The 11024-nt window shown below is 38.8% G+C and overlaps 1 protein-coding gene across 2 annotated transcripts in view; it reads right to left on the bottom strand.

Moving 5' to 3' along the window:
* Nucleotides 1-11024, bottom strand: part of pc (pyruvate carboxylase) — a 373340-nt gene that overhangs the window by 338369 nt on the left and 23947 nt on the right. For both annotated transcript variants that reach the window (XM_015373837.1, XM_015373838.1), the window contains exons 3-6: nucleotides 6308-6401; nucleotides 5852-5942; nucleotides 2195-2360; nucleotides 1629-1774 (exon numbers count right to left, since the gene is read on the bottom strand). In XM_015373837.1, the coding sequence (XP_015229323.1) occupies nucleotides 1629-1774; nucleotides 2195-2360; nucleotides 5852-5942; nucleotides 6308-6401 (497 nt within the window). The remainder of the gene's footprint in view (nucleotides 1-1628; nucleotides 1775-2194; nucleotides 2361-5851; nucleotides 5943-6307; nucleotides 6402-11024) is intronic.

Below are 11024 nucleotides of genomic sequence, written 5' to 3'. Positions count from 1 at the left end.
ACGTTTTGTTTATGCTAACAGCAACATGACCAACATGTCATGCTAACCCCGAAATCCCACATACTCCATCAGCGCTCCGCTGCCCTCCAGACCGCCTGCACAAAGCAAAGCCTACAGCCTCCACTGTGGCTCCCGTCCGCTCCGCTCTGAATCCCTTGGAGATGGTAGAGAGCATGTGCGAGATGATTCAATTCAAAGCAGCAAAACATACGGAAATGATCCAGGGTTTCCGCGAATCATTAAAAATAATTACAATTCATTAATTTTTTTGAATTTTTTTCATTAATTTCATTTAAAAAAAATTTCATTAATTTTTATACATTTTTTTATTTTTCGGTGTAACAATAAACATATACCGAACCGAAAACCATGACCACGAAACCGTGAACCGAACCGTGGATTTTGTGAACCGTTCCACCCCTATTCAATACCCAATATCCTCAGGATTTTTTGGGAGATTAAGGCGTGGACTGTGGCTGGAGTCGAGTCAAGAGACAAAATAACCAACAGTACATAGTTTTCACTTGGTTCCGATCGTTTCAGAAGCAATAAGCCAAGATCAGAAAGTGCTGATTCCATCCATTTTAGCACACCTTTTTACCTCCACTTAACTCTCCATAAACATCATGAATACGGCCTCTTCAGCAGTAACCTTCTGATTCACACCCTACTTTTGCAACTGCTTGCCAACTATTTAGTCAAGTTACTGTAAATGTGACATATCTTCTTGGTTTTATACAAAAATCCCTATAAAGCAGTTGGAAACAATTAGGAAAATTACCAATGAGCTCTTTAATACATACCACTATGCCATGAATCCAAACAAGTTTTAACATTTTCATCTAAATTACTGAAATAAATAAATGATTCTATCGTATTGAAATAAGGTGTTAAAACAGTTTAAATAATGCTGGAGAACGCATCGGCAGAGGAAAGTTACAGGATTTATGGAGGTAAAAATAAACTGCATGTGCTGTAATAAAAAAAAAATATCAATACAAACTACCAATTTCTAACCTGAAGGAACCACTTTGATCACATTTCAAAGAGTTTAGCTTGTTGCTTCTTACTTATCCCATCCTCCCAGCATGACGCTAACCTATGAGGAGAGCAGGAATGCAGCAGAGGGAAACGCAATTACAACTGCAAAAATATATATATTCTCAGAGTTAGAGAAGTATGACAGAGGCTATGACCAAAAGGAGTCATGAAATTCTTACTCTTCCATCAACTGCTACCCGTCTGTCTCTTCAGAAGACATGATAAATATTTTCCCCCTCAGAGAGCTTTCTAGTACCCATAATCCCTAGCCAGACTAACACGGTTATCAAAGCTCCCACTGTGAACCAGGTGCCAGTTAGATCCTTCACCACCCATCATGGACTACGGTGCCGATAGAGGGGTAAAGTTTAAAGTTATTACAGGGTTTTTACACAGCTTGGAAAAATATTAAGTTATTTTTCTATAAGTGTGGCAAAAGCGGCTACTTTTATTCAGGGGGCATCACAAGAAGTCTGTACAATTGAACTTTTCATGATAAAACCAGGGTTTGAACACAGATTGATAACTTGGATTTTCCTTTAATTAGAAAATAGTGGGTAAAGGAAAAAATGAAAAAAGGGGCTCACCTCGTACTCCCTGACCACCCTCATGCCTCGACCTCCTCCTCCATAGGCAGCTTTGAAGATGATGGGGAAGCCGTAGGTTTGGGCAAAGGCGTGCGCCTCCTGCATACTGGAGATGGGGGAATCCGTTCCTGGGACCACAGGTACGCCTAGCATGCAGGAGAGGAGCAATTAGACTTTAGAAAGGAAACTTATCGCCAGGCAGGATTACAGAACTATTAGCATAGATTAGTTGTCAAAAACAAAAAAAACTACATTTTTCAGTAATGATCAAAATCAATGCAATAAGTTACTATAAATACCAGCAGACAAATGCCACAATTTTAGCAGAGCTCATATCAGAATTTTTAACTGCTTAAACATCCATTACTATAGCGTGAAACACAAAATCTATCAAACAGATGATTAATTGGGTCTTGAGTCAGTAATTGAGTTTACTAGATTCTGCTAAATGCAACAAACTACCAAATGCCAACAGCTTCTACAGACATTTAGCTACACACAGGGTAGGGTTAGGGCGAGTTCAGAAGTTGGGGTAGAACGCTGCAGAAATCTGATTTCCCCTTTACCTGCAGAGATTGCCAAGGAGCGAGCCTCTACTTTGTCTCCCATCTTGCGGACAGTTTCTGGGCTCGGTCCAACAAACCTGACTCCTGCCTCTGAGCAGGCCTGAGCAAAGTCGGCCCGCTCAGAGAGGAAGCCATAGCCAGGATGGATGGCATCCACTCCGTTGTCCTGAGAACAAAAATGGACATTTCTTTTTTATCTGAGACCATATGTAACAGGTCCACTCAATATTCTGAGAATGATATGAGGAAATAGTTGCCCACTTTTAGATTTATTTGATTTGAGATCCAATAAGTTTTAACGGCAATTCAAGATTAAAATACCCCAAGGATAAATATGAGGAAAGGAGTGTAACAAATGTTAGAAAAAAAGGAGTACAATGGACACATTTATTGAAGATGCATTACTCAATTTAGTCTGCTTAAAAAATAAAAGCTTTCAAGATGACATAAGATACAGCTTAGTAATGTGAAGTCCACCATTTGTCTTAAACTGACAAAGAAAATGAGATCAGGGACTGCTTGAGCTCACCTGGTAATTTACATTCAGCATTAGAGTTTGTTATTCTTTAAACCAAGAAATATGTGATGGTCTGTGATAAGTTCAGCAAAGGGATCTTTATATCACTCACTGAAAATGTGTGGAATAATATTTCTAACAGGTTTGTCTATAAGTTCCCTGTTCTCACTGTAGGCACTGTGGCATAAATTAACTTTCTGGGGTGAAATATCAGGTTAGGCTGTTTAAAGCAAGGAGGAACGCTCACATCTGGCCGATGTCCAACTTTCTCCAAGTTACATTTCAGCCACATTTATATTTGGCTGCGAACAAAACTTCTATCTGATCTTTTGGGAATAACCAAAAGATCCAGTAGGAATAACCAAGACTGATTAAATGTGACTTTTCCATTACTCTATGCCATGGCATAAGCCACAACTTTGCACATCCCAACTGGTAAAGGCAGTTTGCAAATCAGGAGCTGGATGAGATCATAAACAGTGTCTTTAATACTGGTAATGAAACTAATTTTTCCCCTGAAAACTTCACTTTTGGAATATTAGATGATTTGTTAAAGACAAAAACCAAACTAAAGACTATTGACCAAAGAATTTGGACAATTGTGAATTTAGATAATAGTCTTACAAATTGAAAGTTTGATATTTGGTTTGTTCTCAGAGTAAATTTAATAATAATAATACTTTGGACTTGTAATGCACTTTTTATTTAAACAAATCCCAAAGTGCTAGATAGTAAAACAGGTAAGTGCTAGATAAAAATACATGGAGCATGAGAAACAAATAGTAAAAGAAAAGAATTTAACTAATGAAAGCCATTTTTTTAAGTAATGACAAGGATGGCCGCCAAGGTTTCAATTTAGTCTCCTACAATTAAGGAACAATAAATAAATGAAGGATATCCATTTAAGAATAAGGCATACATTTATGGAAAAATATTAGATTTTTTATTTATTTCTAATCCAACCCAAAGCTAAACAAAATGTAACATTTTTGAATACCATTTATCCTTGTCATGACTTTATACATAAAATATTTAATATTGGTATGGATTAATGTACCTTCTGCAGTGCGGACATGGAAACCGTTTAATATCTTCATTATTTATATGAAAAATCAAAACGTCTGGATGGTTTTTCAAAAACTGGAAATCTTGAAAAAAATGTAACCTTTGAAGTGGAAATTAAACTGTCAATCAAATATAAACCTAGCATGTTTTATGATTTTCTGGTAGGGATGCCTACATTGTTACCAGCCGAGCTTGAATCCGTTTTCCCATTCAAATGAGGAGAATGATTTAAAGCTGGTGAATTACATTCATATGTATATGTTCCCCTTATCCCCTGCAAGATCATTAGTAGTACTCTGGAAGAGTGGATGTACTCTTAAGCATTGGAGGAAGGTAGTAAGTAAAATCTGTGCACACAGGGAGGCAGATGTAGTTTTGGCCAAAGCTGATGGATAAAGCCATCACTGGTGCCGTATGTGCCATCTGCTCTTTTACACAAGGCGGGCTGTAATTACCGACTGTCCTGTTGGTCGGGGGGCCAAGAGTGTGTGGCCGGGGGAAGCATGTTGCAACACACAGGCAAGCAGGTTCAAACACCCATACATAAAGTGTAGAGAAGATTTACATGGTAGCCAAAAGCACAAACACACAGGATGAAAAAAAAATGCACAGGACCACGAAACATAAGGTAAAGAGAAAGACATCTGAATTTTTTTGTCACACATTGAGGAGAGACAATATGAACAACAGGTAAACATACGCAGACATTCATCGAGAAAGAAAACAGACATCCTGCTGGCGGGATGTGGTGGCAGCTGTCCCAGACAGGCCGATTTTGAGAAATGAGCAGGATGGTAAACCCTCCCTCGGCTTGGCTGGTCAACCACATGCCCATGTGGGAAAAGAAAACGAAAAAACTAACACCGCAAGAGATGGGTCAGAACAATGACAAAGAAAAACTGCAGCTGCTGGGGGGAGAAAAATGAGATCGACGGGAGAGGAACAAGGAGCAGGTCTGATCGGTAAGGTGATAAGAAGCAGCAGGAAATGAAGATGGAAAATAAGATTGAATAGCAGGGACATGGGAGAAGAACAAAGAAAGTGGAGAAAATAATAGCACAGGACCTGAACAAAAGACACAGGTGTGCTAAAAAACAAAGGAATGGACAATGAGCGAATAGGAAGAAGTCTTTTCAACCTTGACAAGGTCAAAGACTGATTTCTTTTTTTATACACAACAGCTACAACAATGAAGACATGCCTATTTAATTATTTTTTTAAATAACTATAACAGGATAAAAGCACCATTTAAAGCACTCCACACCAAATAAATGTTACAGCATGTCATATCTACCTTGTACAAGCTTTCCGAGAACATTACTCAATATGGAAAACCCAACAAGCTCTGTAAGGCCTATTAGTTAATACCCTGTGGTGTCAACATTTTTAGCACCATCTGGGATTTTAACACTAAGGAAACTTATTCAACCGCTTCTTTTGCATATCCATTGTTTTTTTTATTTTAATTTTGATCAAATAGTCTTCAGTTCCAATTTCATTAACATTATGAAAACATTTTCTGACCCTTCAAACCAGAATAAATAAAAGGTGCTTTGCTTTCTGAAGCCTGCCGCCTTACAGCTTCTCCCTAATAGTTCTATGAAGCCTTTAATTTCAAAATGGGCATTTTGTATCTATACTGTAATGTGCATGTACTGAGCAAAAAAGGGTCTGCATGTTTTTTTACAGTCTTTTTAAATGAGTAGTTTATTTGGCTTTTAAAATACTACCTCAAACTAAACATTTTGCCAAACTGAGTTACGTTTGGGTTATTTCACATTTGCACACTAAATCAATGGTTCCGTCTTCAGATTGAAAAAGGTATTTCCATGTTAATAAATGTTTTTTTTAAGGCCTTTGGCATTTTTTATCTGCATCATTTGATAAGAAGAAAAAAAAACTGATCACAGTGGTTGATGCTGCAGTTCAGGGATTTAGGCAGTTTACCTGAAGCAGAAACTATCAGCAGTGTTTGATTTTATAGGTTTAAAGCAGTGGGTATATAGAGATGGTATGCCCCGTTTCGTACGAGTTTATACTTCATGATATATAGTCTGTATTTGAAAATTCATTACCTTGGCTACTTTGATGATGTCTGGAATGTGAAGGTACGCTGCAACTGGTGGCAGGCCTTTTCCAATCAAGTAAGCCTCGTCAGCCTTCTGCCTGCAAAATGCAAAACACAAAACTTTAACAGTGTAGTAATGAAGTCTGTCTGCAGCCCAGTTGGGTTTCAACAAATCAGCCAGCTACTTGGAATGAAGTCCAGAATTTTGTTGTGTATCTAATTGAGAATAAAAGTGCTGGACATGCACAGCTTAGCCTAGTCAACTGAGATTCAGTCAAGAGATTATTTGAACATTTACTCTGCAAAACAACTCTACTCTTGTTAACATTCTAGACTAAAAACATCAAAGGAGAAAATGGGAGATAAGGTTTCATTTTTACAGTTGTCCAAATGATGCAACTTCAAAGAAACAAGGTTTTCAGGCCTCCATGACTTATTTAAAACCTCTGATGACAATCATTACCTGTGCATCTGGCCAGTGTCTTGCTCAGAGTAAACAGCCACAGTGCGAATCCCCAGCTCAGTGCAGGCTCTGAACACTCTGATAGCGATTTCACCTGAAATAAAAAGGTTTAAAAAGAGAGGAACAGTAACTGAAGTTATTCTGCTGTAAATAAGATAATTACATTTTTTTTTTAGTGTTTCCAAACTCATGTAGTATAGGAGGATAATTGTACATTGATGCATATTTAAAGAATTCAGTAGCCTTCAAGGATACAGTCCCTCCAGCATAGAAACTGGAAATACACTTAAAGCCAGGCTTTTTGCTGGCATCCTGATACGTTTCTCAAGTCATAACTGTCTCCTTCCAGTGATGAGGAGCAGCAGCCTTCCTCAGATATCCTGACACCATCTACCAGGTCACAACCACCTCCCAGTGGAGAGTCCTTACAGCCACTTACATCTGGGAACCGTTTCCCTCATGAGTTATGAACTACATAATTCTGGCCTTAATGACAGGAAGCTTCTGTTTGCAAAAGCCTTGAATCCATTTGGGGAACAAAGCAAACCAATGTTGCACTGATGCCACAGTTTAACCATTCAAGATTCTTTGATTGCAAATGGCGCCTTCAGTCAGTAAAGCATGGTGGTGACAGTATAGTGCTGAGGGGACACTTTTCTACAGCAAGAACACCAATGTTTCTATTTGAAAAGATGGAAGCTAAAAACTGAGCAATTAAGAAAAACAGGTGGAGGTTCACCTTCCAGCTGCACAACCCTTAATGGCCTAGTCAAAGTCAAAACCTGTAGTCAAATGAGAATCTGAAGCAAGACTTGGAAATCGATGCCAATAGACAGTGTTCAACCAATATAAAAGTGTTTAATAATATGTAAGCATTTCAGTTAGGGCTGAATCAACCGGATTAATTGTTGTTAGAAATATTTTATTTATACTCTTACTTTGTGTTTCATGGGTTGTGTACTAATGAACTATTATGGTGTATAATGTGTAATTCATCTTTTATTAACTCTTGCTTAAGATCGTTCCAGATAAAGGTCATGCAATGGACAGGTTGTAAAAGAGGCCTGAACAGCCTCTATCACATGCTTCTTCTAAACATGTGTTCTTGGAACAATTCAATTGTAAAACAACCACATGCTTTGTTTTAACATGTGTGCTGAGGTTTAAAGTGAGATAATTTTTTTCCCCTTCCCCTTAGGTAAACCTCAGCTTGTGTAATTAGGGACATCTCCTGACCTTAATAAATAGCAAGGAGAAAGCTGAAGACTGCAGAGTGGGTTAGAGATTTCTAAACTCCGCAGTCTCTTCCTACTCTCCTCGCGAGTAAAACTAAATTGTCTCTGTGCCTTCTTTCTTTCCCTGTATGTATGATGTTTTAGGTGCTTAGACCTGACAATTGTCATTGATTATTGAAATGGTAAAATAGTTTAGTAATCAATAACTGGAGTATAGCACTCTAAAACTTGCCTTTAGCTGACAGAGCAACCCACTCAGAGCAATAACCAAACCAAAGATGTGGGGCAGAAGAGAAAACAAAAATTATATGAACATGTTGTATTTAAGCTATAATTTTTTTATTTTAACCATCAATATTCTCTATCCAGAACTCCTCAAGTGAAAATGTTTCACCTGGTTTCTAATTGTGTAACCTTCAAAATATATATTAAAAAAAAAAAAAAATAGATTAAATTAGCAAAATAGTTCCACGCCTTAAGGTCAATTTATGCTTCTGACACATAGCCTCTGCAACCGTCAAATCTGTCTCTGACCACGTGACCACACCCCTCAGGCAGAGGTTGTGCAACTGTCGTCGGCACCTCAAAAAAAAAAAAAAAAAAAATCCTAAATACGTGTCGGATGGTTGCAAACCCACGCAGACCTGAAGCGGAAGCGTGCAGACAAAAAGCTGTGATTGGTGATTTTTTTCCTTTCCGGCTGTCTGTGTGGACGTCCTTCTCGATTTGGTGCCGGGGCGAGCCAGTCTTAAAAACCGAGGAACAACTACAATGAAAGGTTTAATCGGTATTTTTGCCAACTCCATTAACAGAACCTGTTCCTCGCAACTCTAGATCCATCTCTGTGACATCTGGCAGACCCACCATTGTTGTCGCGACCATCCGCTGAAGTTCTGAAGAGTTCTCGAATAGGCTCCCCCTTGCGCTCTGCACATCCAAACTGCCGTGTCCCTACAAACTCCTGACCGACAGTGCAGAAGCATACCAGCAAAACTGGTTCGCAAACAGACCCAAGCAACATTTGATGTGTACGGTTGCAGATGCATAATCTGCACTTTATAGTTTGAATGTTTAAAGATTGTTAGAAACAACAGTAACCAGAGTGAAATGGTGGTTCTACTAAGTACCTTTACCTTTTAGTATTTGGTCTTTTGATAAAATCCTTATTAGCTCATGAAAAATGATGCAGGGCGTCATGTGATGTGCGAGGAAAAAACAGAAGTGACAACCCATAAAAACCTTACAAATATGAAACAGAGCTTAGTAAAGAGCCAAGCACACAATCTGCCAAAAATATACAACTTTTATCTTGCCGTCACAGGAACCCTATTCTCTAAAAAGCATTTTATTGAAAAAGAAAAACCTCTAACTAACTGAAAGCTGCAATGTTTTGTTCCGTTTGAAAGGGAGGACGGGAGACAGTATTTAAATATAAGCAGTTTTCTTTAAAAAAAAAAAAAACAACAAAGGCAACAACATATGAATAGGAAGGAAAATTAGAGAGGATGAGGTTTACAAAAAAACAGATTAGATGATTTAAACCAGAGTGAAGGCTGAGGTGATGGGTTGCTTAAAAGAAGTGACAATCAAAGACCAACAGTGTGACGTCTTTAATAAAGCAGCACGTACTTTTAGAAGACAAAAGCGGTGGGAGGGAGGAGGTAAATGAAGAGAAGTAAACAAGTGAAGTCACACGGGGACAGAGATGCAGACAAGTGGCTTAGAGCAAAATCACATCTGACAACTGCTGCAGGAAAAAAGGGGACAAGAAAAAGAATAACGCTTAAAAATAAAAATAAAGGCAGAAGAGCAACAAGCTTGGTGAAGTGGAATTTGGCCTGATGTGACATTAAAGTCCAGCAGTCTCACCACCCTGTTCAGCGTCAGCATGATGCTGAATCACAACCACATTAGACGGCTTCATCTCAGCAGGCTGCACCGTACAGAGATTGACGGAGGGCCACTGTTACAGCAGGAGCATTAAAAAGCAGAGGTCACAGCATTCAGACTGGGAATGATGGATGAATTCAAAGGGGGCCTGCATGAATATGTGCTGACAGAGAGCTGCATGGGTGTGTAATTAGAGCAGCGCCAATCAGGCTTTTAGATCAACATAATGGGTTTCTAATGAGAGAAACGCTATTAAAATCAGAGGTGTGAATAAGGAAATCTGAAACGCTCACAGTCGACCTCCAGATGGTAGCTATAAAAACACCCTCTGCCCTAGACCCTACAGGAAAGAGCCAAATTGTTCTAGCGTTAATGCACTGTGGGGTCTGTTTTTTTGTCAGACGTCACATTGGATTAAATTTCATCACATCCAAACTTCAATCCATCTTTAAAACCTTGTTTTAAAAAAAAAAAGGCAGGGATGTTTAAATTAGTCCTGCAAGCTTTACAGCCTCAGTGTTCATGGTAAAATGGAATTTATTTTACTTTGTACAATAAGCCCAAAATTGTAGAAGGACCATTAAAGCCACTGTTAATCCAAATAGCTCGACTGCTGTTTTAGATGCTGATGAAAGCAAAGCATTTTTCCATTGTTGCTGTGCATCAAAATGACCTCATATGAAAGTGAACCTGCTGCTTAAACCACAGCATCTGAAGGGTGAGAGGCTCAGAAAAGTTAAGACATCTAAAAATGTCCATTAAAGCCATCTAATCTTAAAAACATCACTCAGTACACAGTATGGATGTGGCTGCAGACAACCAAGTATGTGCTTTTTAATTTAAGTGTCAGAGTAAAGCATTGACAGGAAAAAAAAAAAAAAAAAACGGATCCATCAGCTTAACAACCCATTTGTTTTACTCCACTCCCTTAAAACGAGGCCCCTTCCCACATGTGAAGTTGAATAGTTACAACCCAACCATGTCAAAAGGAGAATGAACATTTCCATAACTTAAAATACAATTTTCCAATTGTAGAGGCATTAAACTATAATAGTCACACGATCTGGTGCACGGATCCATGCATGTTAGATGTTAGCACAATTCCAGGCAACAAAGTTCCACAACAACCGACTCTGGACAAGCAAGCTTTAAAGGTCAAAACAAACCCTTTAAGGAAACATCTTTGCAGTAAATGCAGAGGGGGCATTAATTCCAGGCACTGTTAAGGCAAATTACCCCAAAAATCTATTTTTTCCCCACTCTTAAACTCCAGATATTGACGTCCTAGAGAGGTCTACATATCGTGGCATTTACTACATAATCGTAACCATCCTTCCTCCATTTCTAAAACCATCCGTTTGGCGTCCCTCAGGTTAACGAGTGCACTGCTTTTGCATCAGTATTGGCTCAACAGTCTAAGGCTAAGTTTACACAGCAGCCTGAAGTGACCCAAATACGATTTTTTTGGCCCACATGCGACCTGTAAATGATCTTTTCATGGCGACCCAGGCCACTTGGCTATATGGTCCTGAACCCGATACAAATCTGATCTGTTCAAATGGGACCTGTGTCTGAATGGCCAGGTCACATTC

This window comes from Cyprinodon variegatus, unplaced genomic scaffold (assembly GCF_000732505.1).
Source record: "Cyprinodon variegatus isolate N-32 unplaced genomic scaffold, C_variegatus-1.0 Scaffold93, whole genome shotgun sequence".
Taxonomy (NCBI): Eukaryota; Metazoa; Chordata; class Actinopteri; order Cyprinodontiformes; family Cyprinodontidae; genus Cyprinodon; species Cyprinodon variegatus.
The sequence above is the reverse complement of the archived record's forward strand: the minus strand, read 5'-3'. Positions and strand labels throughout refer to the sequence as shown.